This window comes from Glandiceps talaboti, chromosome 17 (assembly GCF_964340395.1).
Source record: "Glandiceps talaboti chromosome 17, keGlaTala1.1, whole genome shotgun sequence".
NCBI classification, from domain to species: Eukaryota; Metazoa; Hemichordata; class Enteropneusta; family Spengelidae; genus Glandiceps; species Glandiceps talaboti.
In genome coordinates this window covers 19,689,709-19,710,486 of record NC_135565.1, presented here as the reverse complement: position 1 = coordinate 19,710,486, position 20,778 = coordinate 19,689,709, and the positions used below count along the sequence as shown (strand labels likewise).

Here is a 20,778-nt window from a genome sequence, read left to right as displayed (position 1 = left end):
TTGATTGTTAAGTAACTTTACAACTATTGTCCATTTTAAGTAGTATTTGATGTGGTCAGGATAATGCTTTACCTTTAGCAGGTGTAAGTAAATGTCGTTCACACTCTCCACGCGGGACGACTTATCAATTTACGGATTTTTTCCGTAATCCGCTTTGAAGGCTAAAATAAGATTTTAAGTATCACAATAAACGCAAGCTCTCACAGACAAGCAGAATAGGATTTTTACGTGTGCTTTTGTCAATTTTGACACACCATGCAATTACAATTGACATGGTTTGATTTTTCATCACTTAAGAAACTTTCAACTCATGGATAGGAGCCCTGACAGATTGAACTCAACCACAACCATTTCAATTTGGCCAATCACTGCATGTTTGTTATAAATATTTACAATATCATAAGGCCTAAAATGTTAATATAAAGCAGTGACATACATAGAGGAACAAACTAGACGACGACGACGACGACGACGACGACGAAACAACGACGGGGTAGTAAAGGATGGATCTGTTGATACATTTAAAGTATCCACCCAGCCTGACTAAACAATTTCTCTCATCGTCGACAGGTCAGTGATTTGGTCATTCTAAGTACCAATAGACCAGATAACTGACATGTCGACGATGAGAGAAATTGTTTAGTCAAGCTGGGTGGATACTTTAATTGTATCAACAGATCCATCCTTTACTACCCCGTTGTTGTTCTCCTTCTCGTATATTTAGTTCTAGTTCCACTGTCACAATTTGGACCACAAAAACGTTTATGTTTGGGTTTCTTGTGTTATAGGTAGAAGGTGGTGACGTTTGTGTGTAGTTTGTATATGTGCACGATTTGACATACTCCAATGATATTGCTGAGTAGTAACATGGGAGTAAAGAAAAAACGAATTATCAATCATTTTATAGAATGAGAATTAGATTTTAAAATGTACACTTGTTGTGATATGAACATCTTTATCCAGGACAAAGTACCACTATGATTGTCTGATCCAACAAGTGGTCTATTTTGGGGTTTTATTTTCTTACAGTTTCTGACATATTTTGCTGATAAAAATGTAACATTTCAAACACCTTGGATAACAGTGATTGTTTTACAGTATTGTCACTTGTAAAATAAGTATTGAAAGATATATCAAAAACTTTCATGACCATATTAGGGTTGATATTTAAGTGACGTGTGTCTGTAAATTTGGTTTGATCTCTTTGGGTTACATATTATTTTTCGATTATTTGTTTACCTGTAAAATATCAAATAAATATTTGTAAAAGTCATTGTGTCCTCGTTAAACCATCTTTACCCCCGTTAGATAGTAATATCAAATATTATATGTTAGAGATGGTTGGCATACATAGAAAATGATAACAAAATTAATGTAGTCATTGGCAATATTGGTGTCTTCTTTATGGTGTTTTCAAATGGAATATGTTATTTATAAGGCGAGTAGGCAATGTACTACACAAAAATCTATAACAACAGTGGAGTAGAGACATTCAAACATACATACTAGGGATCAACCTCTAGGATACACAGTCTAATATTTCACAACCCAAAAATTCGGATAGAGAATGAATGGCACCAAGGCATTGTTCTTCCCAATGGCTCACTCGCTGACAGCATTCCCACACGAATACACGTTGTGCTCGACTGCCAGGCACACTCGTATTATATTACATTGATTGTTGATTGTTAGAGCTACCTGATAGCAATCTGCGGTTTCAGCCGCACTGCTATCACACCAACAGGCTGAAGGATCACATAAAAGGAGACTCCCGGTGAAAAGTATTTGATGCACAATAAATATACATTTGCTTCCCGTCGGTCACATCATTTCTAGGTCGCAGAGCTAAATAACCCTTGAGTGAATTCCTTGGCATTATATCACTATGATTTACAGTAAATTTAAGAGTACAGACTAGTCGTATGTCACGTGAAATATCACTTGACATGGGTCTATCTTTATGGTCATTTAGGTCAACATGGTCCCATTTCTGGCGTGAATTGGTGATATTTCAAACTCAGCTCGGATTTACAGATATACCAAAGATAACCGAACTTCTAATTTTAAAAAAGGATATAAATCACACGTCATACATATGTTGGGTGTCGTAGAGTTGAACGGTAGAAGTATGGATAGTTCTGACGTTACACTCTAGGCACTCACACTCTCATACTCCCGTACGGGATCGTTCAGGTCCAAGTCGGGAATTAGTCACGACTGAGAAGAGATTTCGGCTTGCCAGAATCACCTACCCGAGAGCTTCTCTCCTCTGATTCTGGATGTTTTATTCTCATCTTAAGTATACTTCCAATACAATGGAATTTACACAACGACTAAATATAGCACATGTGTGATTTCTTTAAACTTTTAACCCATCTTCTTGTAAATGCTTGTGACCTTGAGTATGACTAGGTTTGGAACTTTTGTGCTTGTACTGTGAATCCTCCATGGTGTATCTGCACCAATTCTCCTATCAGTTACAATCGGGATTGGAAGGGGGTGCTCAGTGTGTAAAATTAATAGTCTTTCAAACACTTCACTATATCGTAATAAACCATTCTTCTTCTTCTACAACCTTTTATCTTAATTTAAACCAGATATCTATGACAGTTCAGGAATTCGTATTCACTACACTCCAAATCTTCGTGAATTCGATACTGGTGTGTTAGCACTCGGTCAGAGTACCTCACCATCACAAATGATACCACCTGGAGCTGATGAATTTACCAATTACGGATATTGTCGGGCTGAATTAACTAGAAACGTAAGATAACAATTTTAAAATTGATTTCACTCGTATGACAAACACATTGCTCTCCTATGTTAAAGGGTCAGGATGGTTGATTTCACATGTACACATCTTAAGTTTCCACTGATATCTATTTTTATATGTAGCTACCGCATGGTCATCCTTCCAATAGCATGTCTTTGACACCACAAAATGGCAGAAGTTAAAACGGAGAGCAGTTCTTTCTGACCATTTGCTTTATTGGCTGTTTGTGAAATTAACATCTTATTGGAACAAATGCGATGCTGATTATGTCCTTGCTGTTTTGGTTTATGTCCAGTAAGTCAGGAAAAGCCACTTAGATTTACATAAGATATTCCCAAATGAACCGGTCTCTGTACACTGGGTTCGTGAATACCAGGTGCAAAGTTACCTTAAGTATGTTATTGTCATCAGTTCCCTCTCTATCAGTCTGTATATTGGTTCTACCTAATTGACCTGTAAGGATACAGTCATTAATGCTCTTGGTGACATCAGCATTAGTAATTGGGCACCATACCCAGAATTCCCTACCCCAGTCCTGTAAGGTAGAAACAATAGATACAGTCATTAATTCTCTTGGTGACATCAGCATTAGTAATTGGGTACCATACCCAGAATTCCACACCCCAGTCCTGTAAGGTAGAAACAATAGATACAGTTATTAATTCTCACGCACACGCACACACACACACACACACGCACGCACACACACACACACACAGTGTCACACATGTGGAACAAAATAGTCACAGGATAGTCTTAACGAAACCCATCTCATTGAATAAAAAATGGTTTTGGATTTTATAAGTTAATAAAATTGTCACTTGTACATACAGTGGTCATATGATTAGAATTAAGTATTTGTTTTGGCATTGTAATGTATTTAATAAAACCAACATTAATATATGTTTTACTATATGTGTTTGTACTTGCAAAAAAACATATACCAAGTCGTTGTTTTAACTCTGAGTCAATAAATCGCAAAAAGATGCAAAAAGTGTAAAGGGTTTGTACGTACAATAACAAACATTTTACACATTTGTGACTGTGACACATTTTATCAATAATGTTTTGCAATTTATTGATTTACAGAGACTTGGTAACTATAATGTTATTTCACATTGTGTTTTCAAATAGAAAAACATAGTAAAGCTGTTTTATAAATTACAATTCAAAAATAAATAGCCCTATTGTAATCCATATGGCCACTTTAATGATGATCTGTTTTACTCAAAGGGTGGACTGAGTACAAGCGAAGAGATGTGTATAACATATCTATATGTATATCCTCGGATTAAAATGGACTGGTGTACGACCTGGACGGAGTTAAATGAAACATTTAGTGTTGTTGGAATCAAAGAAATCTATGAGTAAGTGCAACTTTCTTGTCTGTGTATTCTCCAAATGATAAAAGAAAAATCCAGTCAGACTTATTTTTGTCTATAGTCCACTTGTATTGATCACTATTGTCAACACACATATGATTCTATGCTAGAAAATAGCACCTTAGTAACTTATTCAAATTGGAAATCTTCTATAGAAGCCTTCCTGAAAGAACTTTCTGCCATTTTTCTGTTTTCTGTACTGCCATTTTAGGGATCGTATGCAAGGGTTTGTGGGAAACCATACAGGAAATGACATCACATTTTCCACACCCCTTATCAATCTCTATCGTTGTACATTATGCTTAGTCTTGATCACTTTTTTCATCAGTGATATCTGGCCCCCTGTCGTCAAATCTCCAGCCAAGTGGGAAAATTTGTCTCTTTTTGAAGTACTTGACAAGGTGGATTGGGATGAACAGATGATAGATGACTTTCAACTTTCACATGAGAAAGGGTACCAAGGAAGTGTGGGCGTTGGTGGCATTTCACCGGACATTTGGCAGGTACGTTTGCTTATCTTCATATCGTATCACTTTGTTATCGTGACTGTTTATATGTATATGTCAGATTTATCAAATGTGTTGGCTTGTCGATGCCAATAGGAGGGAAGGTCCATTCTATTCCCCCTTATAAGATCTGCAAAGGAAAAGTTGTGTTGTAGCTGTGTATGTCTGTCCACCCGTCTGTCTATCCACCCGTCTGTCTGCCTGTTTGACTGTCTCTGGACACTATACCACATTAACTAAAACATCAAGTGAAACTGTATAAACCTTATGATCACAAGAACTGATTACGTTGAGATAAATATTATCGTATGAATATTAATTACATAAATGAAAAGTTTGTTCATAAAATTGATACAATCAACGTATCAGGTATTCTGGCCACACACATATATATACACTATACATTGTATCACAGATAAGTTACACGAATATCTTTCTGCCAGTCTAGCACTGTACGTACTGTTAACAACGTCACTTTAGTATACTGAAATCAAAATTGTTTGTTTGTTTGTTTGTTTCGATAATGTTTCCTACTTGTAATTCTGTTCATATTTAGTATAATTTTTATTAGTATATTTATGGGTAGTTCGAGTTTGTAAAATGTCTTGGGCTATACTAAATTTGTTGCAAGTTAGACGTTTTAAGTAAAAAATATATTTAAGTAAAAAAGTAAAAGTTAGTAAAACCTGTAAGGGGAAAAATATTTTAGGTATTTTTCTGTCTTCTTAAGGATTATCATTCGTTTGTAATATAACTATGTGTTTTAATGGTGTATAACCTCTTCAATGTGATGACGTCATGTCACATCTCTGGTATTTGTAGTATATTAATCATGTTTTTGTTTATATGTTATTTCTCTAGGAAATCGTGTACCACAACTCAATAAAGGTCACTGACCCACTTCCAGCAGAAACACGTGACTGTGAACTGGACCTCAGCATTGCTTCCAGACCAATCGTCCCTTCAGCAATTGCCATGGCAACACTCTTTATTATTGCTCTTTTGTCTGTTTGAATACTCGTTCAGCACATCTTGTATCAATTTGAACATTGCATTGTAAAAAATTATTATTATTATTATTATTATTATTATTATTATTATTATATATCATTATTCAAGTTTTAATAGCACAAATAAATGTTACAGTACTAAAGTAAGTGAAACACTTCTTTGCATTGAGGTCCTCCAGCATCCCTACATTAACAAATCATACCAATGATAAAAGTAGATAAAATAAAACTGACTACTAATGCTTGGGAACGTAATTGTAATTCGGGTGGCCACATGGATGAAAAATTAGTTTTCAGTTTGAATTTAAGTAATAAAACTACTTTGTCTTTTGTGAAAACAAAAAAAACACGTAATCATCAAATAAGCCGGTGTCAAATGTACTAAAATTGGGCTAAAAAATAATTGAATAAAAAATGATATTAACCACTTGGCATTCATGTAATTTATTAGTAGTAACATTGTCACAAGTCAGAGAATATGTTTCTGCAAGAGGAGTCTTTTACATCTGTACTAGTTGTATTAATATTTCGATTAAACAAACAACGAAATATTCACTGAAAATTGTTAAAACACCAATAATGAGACATTGTACATGTCAATTAGAGGTCTGTCGAATTTGTCTATTAGAAGTACAGAAATAGGTTAAAATTGTGGTTCATTGGGCGACTATGTTTGGATATTATGCAACCAAACATGTAAATATAAGTGCATATATTACACTATACTATGTGTATTGCTACACAAATACATTTACCCACAGGTGATTCAATACTGTAGTGCAGGGTGCACGACATTGGGATTATATTAAAGTCATATCTAACAAAAGTTTCAAAAACCGTTCCAGATTTTTATTCGCCGCCGTAAAAGAGGCTTTGGTTTTACTTATTTGTATGATGGTTTGCACATTCATGTCACGTGTTTGGATCAGTTTTGTCGTTTGGTGAGTTAGCAGTCAACCGTAGGCTGTGTTATGAGGTACATACATGAATCATGATGTGCGTATAAATCACATGATCTTTACATACCTAGTGTATCTGGTTGATGTCCTAAATGCTTGTACGATGGTTTGCACATTCATGTGTTTGGATCAGTTTTGTCGTTTGGCGAGTTAGCAGTCAACCGTAGGCTGTGTTATGAGGTACATACATGAATTATGATGTGCGTATAAATCACATGATCTTTACATACCTAGTGTATCTGGTTGATGTCCTAAATGCTTGTACGATGGTTTGCACATTCATGTGTTTGGATCAGTTTTGTCGTTTGGCGAGTTAGCAGTCAACCGTAGGCTGTGTTATGAGGTACATACATGAATTATGATGTGCGTATAAATCACATGATCTTTACATACCTAGTGTATCTGGTTGATGTCCTAAATGCTTCATCGTATAATAAATAACCATTACATACTAATGTAACACCTTATTGATTTATTGAATCTTAAATCGACTCAAATATTAGTGGTCGCTATGAGTCAGCATCATCCCTTGTGTGGCAATTACAATAATGTATGCCACTATTGATCTGACCTTTCCTTTAAGAGCCATTTTGTTTATTTCGTTTTTCTAAATTTACCGAACTTTACAACTGTTTTTCTTGAGTTGTCCGTTTCAGTGAACCAGCTCCACTGTATGTGATTATTGCGATCTTTACCACACTAGTTTAATGTGTTAATTTTACCAGGGGAGTTTTAAGTAGATTCTTACTAGTACCGAAACGGTTGTAACATTTACTGATACTCAGTGATATCGATATTTTCTGTAAAAAAAAAAAAAAAAATTACGTACGCCTGGTCTCTATGATTGGATTGTACTTTATAGTATCCTTGGTACATACCGTCGACACATAGTTACCATGGTTACATATAATAGTTAGACGCCGATTCCTGATTTACAGTCTGTAGTCAACACGTCATAGTCTCGTGTTGTTTACATAGACCAGTCGGAATTCCAGAGACTACAATGGATTACAAACGGAAATGTTGACCTGAGTGACCAAGTGACATACGACAACCAACTCATGATGACGTAAATTGTCACGTGACATAGACATGGTCTCACTGGCGAAAAATAAATGTTTGGTATTAGGCTTCAAACAGTTGACAATATCCATATTATTGATATCAACATCTAAATTACAAATCTAAAATATACTTTTGGTCAGACATTCCACCTGTTTAAAACGGCCCGCGCGACTACGAGTAAGAACAGAAATGAAAGCCTATTATATTGAGGCCAAGGATTAGAAATTCGGTCGATGGCAGGTCAGATTGACCTTGGCATGTTTAAACAATGATTGTTATTTGGGTTCGGCTACTTGTTTGTACTACAATATGAGCTGACCATTATCACAGGTTTTCACCAATAAACAAGTACAAAAAATGCATATATGTTTTTCTCAATTTCGACATTGAACTTCAATTTGAAAGTAATCGCCGCCTGTTTTGACACAAATACCACGGCATGTGTAGTCGGCATTTTAAACCATGCAGTACCAGGGTTTTTTTCGCCAAGGAACGAAAGATATATTCACTAAAAATTGGTCAATTATTTATAAAATAAGACATTGTTTCTGTTAATTAGAGGTCATTACCATCTAGAGGTAGTGTAATGACACGTCTTAATAAATAACATTAACTTTATTCTATTATCAAAGTCAATAATGATTTGGGGATCACATAAAGGTAGCTCCAGGAAAACAATGTAGAAAAGGTGGGTAAGATTTGTGATACGCTAAACAATAAAATGCGACATCTTCGTCAGGTCAACTGTTTATATTATTATAATAATATGAACGCCTCTTGCCATTCGCTCATAAGATTGTTTATAGTCCAACAAGTCACATGACTGTGAAATCACTGGAGCTCATCACAGCGACCCCACAAGTATAAAGTGTCTTTCATTGTAGGGAACCATTTTAAGTTCCTATGTACTGCTTCTCGACAATATGATCCGTATTCCGATTTCAATCTTTCTATGCGCATTCTCGATGTTTGCATTGGTGTTGACGTCGTCGTCGCTACCGCTACCAGCACCGAACGGTTTCACCCACAACGCGGTTTTAGACGGCTATGAAAATTTCCACTTGTACTGGAAGTACGACGAAGAGATGATAACTTTTGAAGTTCACGTCAGAACTACAGGTTGGGTTGGCTTGGGATTTTCACCCAATGGTGGTATGCCAGGATCAGATATGATTATGGGATGGGTGTTGGATGATGGTGACGTCAGATTTACGGTAAGACTTTTCAAGATATAAAATTCAGTTTCATGATTCACACTTGGCCACTAGTTGCAGACAACTGGATCGCTTTACACCAAGTAATGTCTAAACACTACCAACAAAACCAACCACGCTGGTATTTTCAAATATTTCACAATCTCTTTACTGTCCCCGTCTCAGGTCATTCCTACGAGCTCCTCGTGAGCATTGTACTTTGTGGTATACTGCGTTGTTTGTTCATTGTGTATATCATTCGTCTTTGATACCAGAGCTGTCATAAAGTATCGCGGACACTTATGATAATACACGACACACTAAAAGAATAATCAATCACTTGACCTGTATACACTGACTAAGGTTGCAGATAGTCAAAGCAGGCCCTCTAAACTTGTGTAAAAGAACAAAGGAGAGACGCTTATCTTAGCTATAATTTTGTATGTGTAGGTGACCCAGAAACTTCATTTTTTCCAATTCTGTGTCTTACGAACGTTCTAAAATATATTCATAAAAATTGTCGAGTATTTTCCTGCTGAATGAATGGAAATGTTTAGAATGAGAGATTTACCTGTACAACCATAATTAAAAGTTACGAAAAATACTCATATTTCACGCACTGCAGAACTGATATGATGTAGGCGCGTGTTATGACGTAGAAAGACCATACTAGTCAATAAATCCAGTATTTTGTTGTTGGAATGCTTACAGCTTAACTTGCATGTGGTATAGATAGTGCAAGTAATTTGTCTCCGTTTGTGGTTTGATTGGATTGATATTCTAACCATCGAGTATTTAATATATTCTAAAGACAGTCATGTGAACAGTTCAAATTAAAACATGACTATTCATTTGTTCTTTTTCTCAGGATCGTCACTCGACGTCATTTTCTGAACCTGTCATCGATGACAAAGACGACGACTATAACTTACTAATGGGGAAAGAGGAAAATGACGTCACTGTGCTCAGATTTGAACGAAAATTAGACACATGCGACGACGACCATGATTGGCTGATCACGGTTGGTATAAATCAATCTGTTTATACTGTGTAAATCATGACCTTGTAGCCATATTGTTAATGTTTCATCGTCGTTATCAACTTAAGACGTGCTAGTGTTTGTTTGTTTGTTTGTTTGTTTGTTTGTTTGTTTGTTTGTGTGTTTGTTTGTTTGTTTGTTTGTTTGTGTGTGTGTGTATGTGTGTGTGTTTCTTTTTTCTTTGTCTGTTAGGTTCGGGAGGTGGGTGTGTGTGTATGTGTGTGTATTTGTGGGGTGGGGATGGTGGGTCTTAAGGTAACCCTATTTCTATATCTTTCAAAGAAGAATATCAATATGCATAGTATGGCAGTTGATTAAAGGACAGAATTCATGTCTTTCTTTCTTTGTTCACAAATCAATTATTTATACAAGGACCAGTGAATATAAGTTACACCCACTGCATTATGTGATCAAGTTTACTATACATATATATAATGTTAATACTATAAATAACCATAGAGAGTTCTTCACTGTCTATGATATAACCAACGTTGAATACTAGAACGATAATCATGTATGTTATGAAGACAGACAGACAGACAGACAGACAGACAGACAGACAGACAGACAGACAGACAGACAGACAGACAGACAGACAGACAGACAGACAGACAGACGGACAAACGGACAGGCGGGCGGGCAGGCAGGCAGGCAGGCAGGCAGGCAGAGAGACAGACAGACAGACAGACAGACAGACAGACAGACAGACAGACAGACAGATAGATAGATAGATAGATAGATAGATAGATAGATAGATAGATAGATAGATAGATAGACAAATAAATAAATAAATAAATAAATAAACAATTAATTAATTAATTAATTAATACAGACGGAATGCACATTGAGTCTCTCGTCTTTGAATTCCTACTCTACTGACTTCGATTCGTCATCATATTTAATAGCTAAGGTCTGCTATATCTCCCTCAAATTAACATTTTACTCATCTCATGTCAGGGTGACACACTTCGTGTAATATGGGCTTACCATTCAGCAGACCCGGAGGACGACAAACCAATCGCCAAACATGAACATCGAGGGTCAAAAAGTGTCCAACTACTCTCAGTATCTACAGAGGGCGCCCCAGACCTTGATGGACCTAATATGTATCACCATGACTTGGTCATTAATAACGTAAGTATTTGTCTTCGGTGAAATTATCTCATTTTGAAACCATACAACTCGTATTTTGTTAATTAATGATCCTGAATATGCCGATGACAAGGTTTCTAATCGAAATACAATATGTATTTTCCAGTTTGCTGTTCCGGTCAGACAGACTACTTATGCATGTGTCGGCCAAAAGTTACCAGAGTTGGACGGCAAACACCACCTTATTGCGGTAAGTTACCAGAGTTGAACGGTAAACACCACCTTATTGCGGTAGGTAAGTTACCAGAGTTGGACGGCAAACACCACCTTATTGTGGTAAGTTACCAGAGCTGAACGGTAAACACCACCTTATTGTGGTAAGTTATAAATGTAGTATTCTTCCTACTTACATAGTTACTATGACAATATAAATTGCGGGAGGACGTGACTTCTAAATATCTTTTATCTAACATAAATTGCATAATTATGAAATTGTCGTCACAACACTTCTGAAATTTGTTAATAATACTCGAACTGAAAAGAAAGTGTGTTCATAATTACATGTATATGTTGTGTATTGAACGAATAATTGGCGAAATTAGCCACTGCCATAACCATTGATTTTCGGCATCAATCGGATTTCCGAAAGTAAGCCGAGGGATGCAAAGAAACAAGTGAATAAACATTTATAAATTTTAGCATATGGTAAAAGAGTCTGATAATGAGTGAGTTCGTATAAACGTGCATAATGCGAAAGTGAGTGATAAAAGCATGCAATCAAAAGCATATTTTTTACAATGTTGAAATTGTGTATTGCTTATATTTTCTTTTGCAGTATGCACCAGTCATTCAAACAGGTCACGAAGCCATTGTTCACCATGTGGTCATTTATCAATGCCGCGGACCAGTCAATGAAAGTTACCACCAAACTGCTCACGAGTGTTACACACCAAATATGCCTGATGATTTTAGGACCTGTAGTTCCGTTGTAATGGGCTGGGCCATTGGAGGAGGGGTAGGTATAGTACTCTGCTACATCAAAAAATATCCGCAATTATGCCGAGTTTTGGAAGATATGGCAACTATCAAAATGTAAAAAAGAAAGACAGAAAATGTAATGTAGAATTACTGGCAATTAAGATAACAACTTCAGGTTTACTGCAACTCAGTTAATTAGGTCTTACTTGTTTAAAAAGTGGGAAAGGTACGTATCAGTTCAGAACCATCTCTTTTTTGTTGTAGATTTTTCATTTTCCAGATAATACGGGATTATCACTTGGAGTTGAAGGAGACCCTACTTTCCTGATGGTTGAAATGCACTATGACAATCCTGATCGATTGGAAGGTAAAATTGCTAGTTTTTCATTTAGTCACATATGTGAGTTTCGGCCAATTACCTTAAACGCAGAAACTGATTGGTCTCATACATTGTTCTGGTCTTCCGTGGAGTGTTTCGGAATATAGTGGAATGCAAGATGATCATTCCCTTACTGCCAAATCAGAGTGTCTATACAGTTTCGTTTACATCAATATCTTAAACAACGGGGGTTTGTTTGTGTTTTTGTAATACAATATTGAGAGTTTAGCCAATTACCGTAATCTCAGACACTGTTTTAGAGATTGGTATCACAGTTTGTTTTGGTGTTACTTGGGTGTTTCAAAATTCATCATCCAGTTACTACCAAACCAGAGTGACCGTAGAGTTTCAATTATGTAGCGCAATGTTTTTTTTTGTGTACAGTTTTGTTTTCATCTCACAAAACGTTTTTGTTACATATTACATCAAATAAAATAGAATACATGTACAGACAGTGATATCGCGCAAGCTTTAAAATAATATATTTGATCTCACTGTGAACACAAATCAACATCACTGTCAGATGAAACAAGGATGTTTCAAACATGTGTTCACAGTGAAATACAATTGGGACACTTTAGTCATTTTTGGTTTGGTAGTATATGTAACTTCGGATTGATGTTGGACAGGTTGATATCATAATTGGAGGAGATGTTTCAGGTGTGTCTGAAAGTGAAGTCGGGGGTATGCAAGGGTTCTAACATGGCATAGTTACCATGATCATGTCCATAGCAATATCTATAGATAGCTTTGCACTTGGACAAGCATATTCACTGGTAAACTAACTCCAAAACCTGATCCGCAGCAACCATCAAATAACCAATTGCAAACCGAGCTAATTCCGTATAGTCAGTTGAACTACACAGTGTATCACTTGGCTTTTTAAAACCAATTTTAGTGCACGTGGTAAAATCGAAATTCAAGTATATAATTCTCGAATTGGGTCATTTTGTTTAGACCAGTCCTCCATAAGACATTAATTTATCAGTATACTATGGAGAACGTGATGTTAATTCCAAACATTTTCTTGCATTTAGAGACAAGATAATGTCTTTCCTCATCAGACTGTTACAGGTGTCACCAGTTGACAACGTTTCCATTAGTCAAAAAAGAGATTAAATGATCAGTGATTTCCCAAATTCGTCTGATTCCAATATTTCTAGGTTTGGTTGATAATTCTGGGATACGAATGCACTATACATCAAATCTACGCCAATATGACAGTGGTGCTTTAGTGACTGGTCAACTTAATACCATGTTCCATGCTATCCCTCCTGGAGCTGAGGAGTTCAGTTACAAAAGTTACTGTTCAGAAGAACTTACAACAGCAGTAAGTCAAACACGTGTTTCTCTTTTGATTTATTGATCAGTTATAAAAGTAAATGATTGGAGGTATGAATAACAGGTTAAATTTGTTAAAGAAATTGAGACATGTTTTATATTTTATTTATTTATTTATTTATTTATTTATTTATTTATTTATTTATTTATTAAACTTTGACAAAAAGTCAGGGAAAAAGTCGCACAGGTGGCAAGCACCTATATAAGAGCAACCCTCCACATACAACAAATGGCATAAACAAACAAGAACATATTAAAAACAGTAGATACAGAATATAAAAAATATACACTAACGAATAACATACGAGAACAGAATTAAGAAATAGGACACTTTGCACAATGACATCGAATGGCACATGTGCAAGTATTAAAAGACAAAAAAAAACTATTTTCCAAAAAGATTTCTATAAAATATACATATTGACCCACCTTTAACCTATCCTTAGTTTAGATAAATCAAAACAGGCATGAAAACAAATTTGAAAAACAAAAAAAACAATCACAGATCTGTAATGTGCAAAAGTGTTATTTTTGTCGATTGAACCATAGATGTCTCTCTTCATTGGTTCGACCAAAACGATCCATCACTTTAACTCGAAACTTTTTTTGTGATTATAACAATTTAAATGGAAAGTTAATTTGACATTGTTTTTGTCTCTATCTGTTTGTAGGGACTGTATGACGAATCTGATGACGCTACAGATGTGACAGTTTTTGGTGTTACGTTACATATGCATTTACTTGGACGACAAATGAAAGTTACTCACATGAGAGACGGCAAGGAAATTAATGTTGTAGAAGACAAACATTACGATTTCAATTATCAAGAAATCAGAAGATTACACCAAGAAATTGTAATCAAACCGGTATGTTGTTGTTGTTGTTGTTGTTGTTGTTGTTGTTGTTGTTGTTGTTGTTGTTGTTGTTGTGCACTTCCTCGTACCATTTCTAATATAAACGAGTGTTTTCCAAAAAGCCCCGCCCTAGTGTACAACGAGCCAATTCTCCAGATTTGCATATTTGCTTAACGCTTTCAGAGAGGTTGCACGACGCAGGGTCGGTGTGAATGACTTTTCTGGGTTCCCTAAACATCTAAAAGAAATGCAACAAAGATAAATTCACCCTCACCCTCGTACCCCTTTGATCTTTGCCTATGGTCTTGCCAATTTCATTACTATAATTTATAACTTGATAGTGTCAATGGGGTAGCATAATGTTACCATGCATTGTTGAATCAAAGTTGAATCTGGTCAAAGTGTTGGAATAACCGTTTTAATTCATGTCTACTTTGTTTCCAGGGAGATGAATTGATTACAGAATGCGTATTTGACTCTACTTCGAGACAGGCAGTTACCTACGTGAGTTCTGTTTTCCTTTTCCAAAATCATTTACTTACTTTTTTTGCTCTTTATATCAAACTTTTCATTATTCTTTTTATCGACTTGATCTAAAGAACCTACATATTTTTTTCTTCACATTTGATGTCAGAGGTTTATCGAAGTATTGGGCAATCCTCAAATCTTTATCAAATACTGTGTCGACGCAGAATGTAGTTGTTTCAGTAATATTAATTTATAATCTAAGGTGTGTTTATATTGAAATGTTGCCGGTTTGAGGTTCATTAACTATCAGATATAATATTGCGTACGTATTATAATTAATCTAGTTTGTATTATATAATTTCACCATCGTTCCTTCATTTTGATAATCACAAACTGTGGCATACTACACTGAAATTTCGTCAAACACCACCCGTCTTCGCTCTATTAACCCGTGAGGGAACAAATATGAAAAAGTTTGCTAATTAAATCCTTGGGTATTTGACATTAATGTAATACACCAGACTCAGTTTGTGAGGAAGTAAATGTCGACAAAACAATCACCAAAAGTTTACTTTATTGTACATAACCCAACGAAATGTACGGATATATTGATCTCTATAATTATACTAATACATTAAAATAATACAAATCTGATCTTTGGATAGATACATCATCAAGCAAAAGGCGACAGTGTGTACTGCATGAATACTATTTGTACTATTATGACGTCATAATATACTATTAATTGATTTTGTAGGAATATATATCTGTTATATGATAAAGAAAATCAACATCTTTTGATGGGCAATGACGTATTATAGGGAAAGTGTTAATGTAACATTTCATGTTTACTTTATGATGTCATAGAATGGATTTGGTACAGACGAAGAGATGTGTCAAGCTTTCCTGTACACGTATCCACGAACCAAAATGGATATTTGTGTGAGTTTCTTAAGGATTAACGAATCAGCCAGTGCTGTTGGTATTGACGATCTTGATATGTAAGTAATGTGATTTTAGTGTAACTAGTGACGTAGATGCCACGCCAGGAAATAATGGCATGTTAATTAACATTTGGTCCTGGGAAGTCATGGCATGGTTTTACATAGACTCTCTCCCAGTTCTCGGAGCTTCGCATAAATAGCTAAAACCTGAGTTGTTTTGTATGTACCGGTATCAACTGCATAATTGTACTCGTATACTAGTATCCCAGCATCCATGTACTGTGCGCCCTCATCGATCACATAGGGTTAACCTTTTGTTGACGTGTTATGCGCAGCGGCTTCTCCTAACACGTCAACAAACGGTTAGCCCTACGTGATCGATGAGGGCGCACAGTACATGGATACTGGGATTCTAGTATACGAGTACAATTATGCAGTAGATACATACCAAACACTGCAAGTTTTAGTTATTTATGCGAAGCTCTGAGCACTGTGAGAGAGTCTAGGTTTTACATCACATAAATTACACACGCTTTCATAGAAACAGCAAGTTGAAGTTGTCACATCCAGTATTCCCTCACTTGGGAATAATTGATGTGGCCCACATTGCCTCGTGGGAGTCAGTAGAAACTTTGAATATTGATGACGTTTCACTGAAGGTAATAGGCACTTAGGAGTGACCCTGCTTTACAAGTGACTTTTTTCATTACATATAATTATTTATGAGGCACTGTGACTCTTCTTCACTGTAAGTGGGAGTTTTTCATCATCAGCGACCCTCTTTATTTAGTTACCATTTTCTTTTAGAGTGTTTCACTGTAGTAGCTATTTTTTATCGCTTTAATACGTTGGTTTAACGTTGCTCTTTCATTGATATTAAAATGATGGGGTCAACACATTCTGCATTTGGTATTTAACCTGCAAGTGATGAACAGAACGGTGTGTGTGGCCAAGTAGTTTTTACATAGACTCAATTGTCTTATTCCACGTTCAGTGCATGTGACGTGTACAATTCATCATATTCACACAAATGTCATCTTACAGAGGTGTTGACCCACCAATCGTCAGATCTCCAGCAAAGTGGGAAAATATGACAATATATGAAGTAATGGATGTGATTGAATGGGACACAGAATCAATTTCAAGCTTGCAGCAAGCTGCTGACAGCGGTGCTTACTACAGCATGGCTTTTGGTGGTTTCACCAGCTTTTGGCAAGTGAGTATACTTTACCTGAAGGATACTGGTGTTTAATGGCTCCTGAACACAATGTATACATATTAGTCCAACCAGACTCTCGTGATTTTGCTCTAATTAAGTTAATTAAAATAAGGGATTTTGTTACAAATGCCAGTAGTATATTGAAGAGATCTCCACCCTATCGACTATAATCGACTGCTATACACACATACCTAGAAAATCCACATGCATATGACAGGACTGACATGTCACACAAATGCAGCAGGCCTGCCACAGGTCTGGTGCAGCGGGTCTGCCACAGCCCTAAGTAATTCAAGCCTGCCACAGGTCTGAATCCATATACCTGCACAGGCCCAGTTCTTCATAGCTGTACTTAACCAGGCAATGCCCTGTTTTCAGACTCCATAAGTTTTAGCTGTGTACTTTATTCACCTTACGAAACCAGAGGTTTAATACACGTTGTTCATGGCTCGACTTCATTTATTCGTACTAATAACAATAATCGACAAGTACAGTTTTAAAATAACATAATATCGATATTAAACATTGTTAATATTCAAAGTCAGCTATTATATTATCACAATAGTTGTACAGCTTTCAAGTAATCAACGTTTCCAATTTTTTGTTGGTTATGAACACCTTATCTATTTGGGTTTTTATTTTCTCACACCTTTTTATATTTCGCTTAGAAAAATGCAACATTTCAAAAATTATGATTGTTTTTCAGTATTTTCACTTTTAAAGTGTACGTTTTGAAAGAGATAACCAAAATTTATAGATTAGGATGTAAAATTGATCACATTTGCTAAGAAAATAAACACCAAAAAATAGATCCGGTGTTATTTTGTGATATCAATATACATGTATTCTCTATTTCAGACGGGACACGCCCATTCACCATTAAAAGTGACAGAACCATTACCTGTACCCCAGCGAGATTGTGAAGAGAAAACTTCAGCAGCAACAGTCTCAGGAAACAACTGGTTTATGCAAATAGTCATAGCGTTGTTGTTAGCAGGCATTTGTTTCATCTAAACATGTATACATACTCCAACTAAGGATCGAAACATCTAAACTAACTGTATGATGTGACAATATTAAAACAGCCAATGTTTACCCAACCTTTCTAAAGAGCATGTATTCTGTTTATGTGTTCACGAAATTAAACATTTAAAGAGTTCCTTCAAGATTTTGGTCTGGGTTAATATACATTTTACATAGTGGTCTAATCCAAGTGAATATGTAATGACATACATACTCGATGATTCATTTTTAAAAAAAAGTTTGTATTCTATGAAAAGATATGTGGCCTGATTCATGTTAGTTTTCACTGCTCTGATTGATTCAGCCAGAAACTGTGTATTCAACCCTTAAAAAGACAGCAAGATCACAATTTTTTGTGACATTTTTTCTAAATGAAGCTGCATCTTGATTCAGACACACAGGCGCCATTGTTTTGATATCTACCTTTTGATGTCTGCATGGTGGCACATTAGTTCATTTCATTTAGACAAAATGTAACAAGAAAGTGTATTCTTTCAATCTTGCTATCTTAAAGTGTAGAATCTATAGTTTCTTATTGTTTTCAGCACGGTTGTATCAAACAGAGCCAGTGAACACTAACATGAAATGGGCTGTACCAATCCAAAGGAAATTTCTGACCAGTCAAATTTATAAACTTTCCCATCAACTGTAAAATCCATGCCTGCAACTTGTCAACCTAACTAGCATATAGCAATTATAAATAAATTCACTGTGTATGTTGTGAAAATATGTTCATGTGTTTAGAGAGATTTCTATGCTCCAGTGGCTTTTTGGATATGTCAACACTGTATTTGATATGTACATGAAAAGTTAAACTTATTCCAACCATTGCAGCTGAATAAAACATTACCTTGAATTTCATTTCCTTTGAGGTATATTTTTTCTATTACATAATTACTGAGACAGATAGACAGGCAGACAGACAGATAGACAGGCAGACAGACAGACAGACAGACAGACAGACAGACAGACAGACAGTTATTGGTATAATGATAATAATGTTGGTTTTGATATAGCACTTTCTCACTCTTGAATCAAAGCGCGTTACTATTATTACCCCTGGCACTGATCTAAAGTGGCACAACGGCCCTTTTTTCTTCCCCAACTCCCTGGGGCGTATACAATCCATTGCAGCCTTTATAAGCACATAGGATTCAAGTATTCACATTGCAACCTCTATCCTACCAGGTCCCCAATTAGTATCCCGACATCTCACCTTAAAGTAAACAGGCTCTGGCAACTGACAACCCTCCCTACCTCCCTCCCCTTACAAAGTTAAGTGAAAACTACAAATCTCTTTAATATGACATAGAGGAATATTTGTTAGCCTTGGAGCATACAAGATACAAGATACAAGAAAACTTTATTATCTCACGTAGAGAAAATACGATGACGTGGATCCATTTAAACACATATTAAAATAAAGATACAATAAATACAAAATAAAATGTACACATCGTTTATGTCTTTAAAATGAAATATGATCTTTGACCTCTGTAGGTCAGATAAAATGATAAAAACAAAGCAGTGCACAGCAGATATCTTTAAAATACAATCATTTAGTTTTTTTGAAAAGTCTTATTGAAGTGGGCACAAAACTTGATTTGGTTCTAACTGTTCTGAATATTGGGACACGAAATCGTCTCCCTGATGGCAGAAGTTCAAAGTGCTGGGACATAATGTGGCCTTTGTCATTTACCATTTTCCTAGCTTCTTTTTTGTACACGAGATGTAAACAATTCATTCAAATTAGTCTGCTTTCCGCCCACTACTTTACTACACACATTTACAATCTTGTTCAAGACATTCTTGTAGCTAGTCCCTAGACTACCAAACCAGCACAAAAAAGAAAATGTTAAAACTGACTCAACAAAACTCTGATAGAATGTCTGCAATACCTTGGCATTTACATTTAGGGCCCTCAGTAAACTTTAGATTGACATTTCTTGTGAATAAAATCTGTGTTGGCCTTGAAATTTAACTTATTATCCAAGATTGTACCTAAATATATTCAGTCACCCGTTCAACTTTAACATAGTCAATAAAAAGGTCGAGAGAGCATGCAGGTAAAGTGAAACGTGCATGACACTCGGTCCCTACAGCACACACTGTGTGACCTGGAAACAAGAAAACTGTTTTTGTTGCATTTAAATTGAAATCATTGTATTAAATACACTATTAATAAGAACTCAATGTTTTTAAGTTTCTTTTTCTAGTGGTTGATAAAACTTTCAAGTTTAGTTGTCATTTCTTGAGAAACATCAGACTTTTCATAGATCTATCAAAACTTGCCTGACCCCCACTCCAGCTCTGCCGGCTGGCATCCATCCTCTCCCTACAGACAGAAAACAAACAAATAGAAATTCATGTACTTGATAAATGAAGATTTCATAAACACACATGTGTGTGAATGGAATCACAATTCCATGAAATAAAACCGAATTAAGATATAACACTGTATTCCCTCTAATGACTACAGCGCCCTCAACCAATCAAACTTCCTACTGGACAGGCTTAATACCATCCTTCTACAAAATGACTGAGCCAAATGTT

At 35.8% G+C, this 20,778-nt stretch overlaps 1 protein-coding gene across 1 annotated transcript; it reads left to right on the top strand.

Moving 5' to 3' along the window:
* The first annotated feature begins 8,494 nt into the window (after positions 1-8,494).
* LOC144448329 (DBH-like monooxygenase protein 1 homolog) lies at positions 8,495-19,053 on the top strand. Its single transcript, XM_078138525.1, has 12 exons — positions 8,495-8,909; positions 9,757-9,909; positions 10,885-11,061; positions 11,186-11,269; positions 11,855-12,034; positions 12,262-12,364; positions 13,540-13,706; positions 14,389-14,583; positions 15,016-15,075; positions 15,907-16,040; positions 17,028-17,199; positions 18,061-19,053. The coding sequence occupies exons 1-12, from the start codon at positions 8,619-8,621 to the stop codon at positions 18,214-18,216; spliced, it is 1,872 nt and encodes a 623-aa protein (XP_077994651.1). The 5' UTR covers positions 8,495-8,618; the 3' UTR covers positions 18,217-19,053.
* The last annotated feature ends 1,725 nt before the right edge of the window (positions 19,054-20,778 follow it).

What these genes read in the sequence shown, in the direction of transcription:
- LOC144448329 (XM_078138525.1), top strand. Translation starts at nt 8,619, where the DNA reads ATGATCCGTATTCCGATTTCAATCTTTCTATGCGCATTCTCGATGTTT. An exon ending in GCAAACACCACCTTATTGCG is followed by an intron (nt 11,270 to 11,854) that starts GTAAGTTACCAG and finishes TTTCTTTTGCAG; the next exon opens with TATGCACCAGTCATTCAAAC. An exon ending in CGAGACAGGCAGTTACCTAC is followed by an intron (nt 15,076 to 15,906) that starts GTGAGTTCTGTT and finishes ATGATGTCATAG; the next exon opens with AATGGATTTGGTACAGACGA.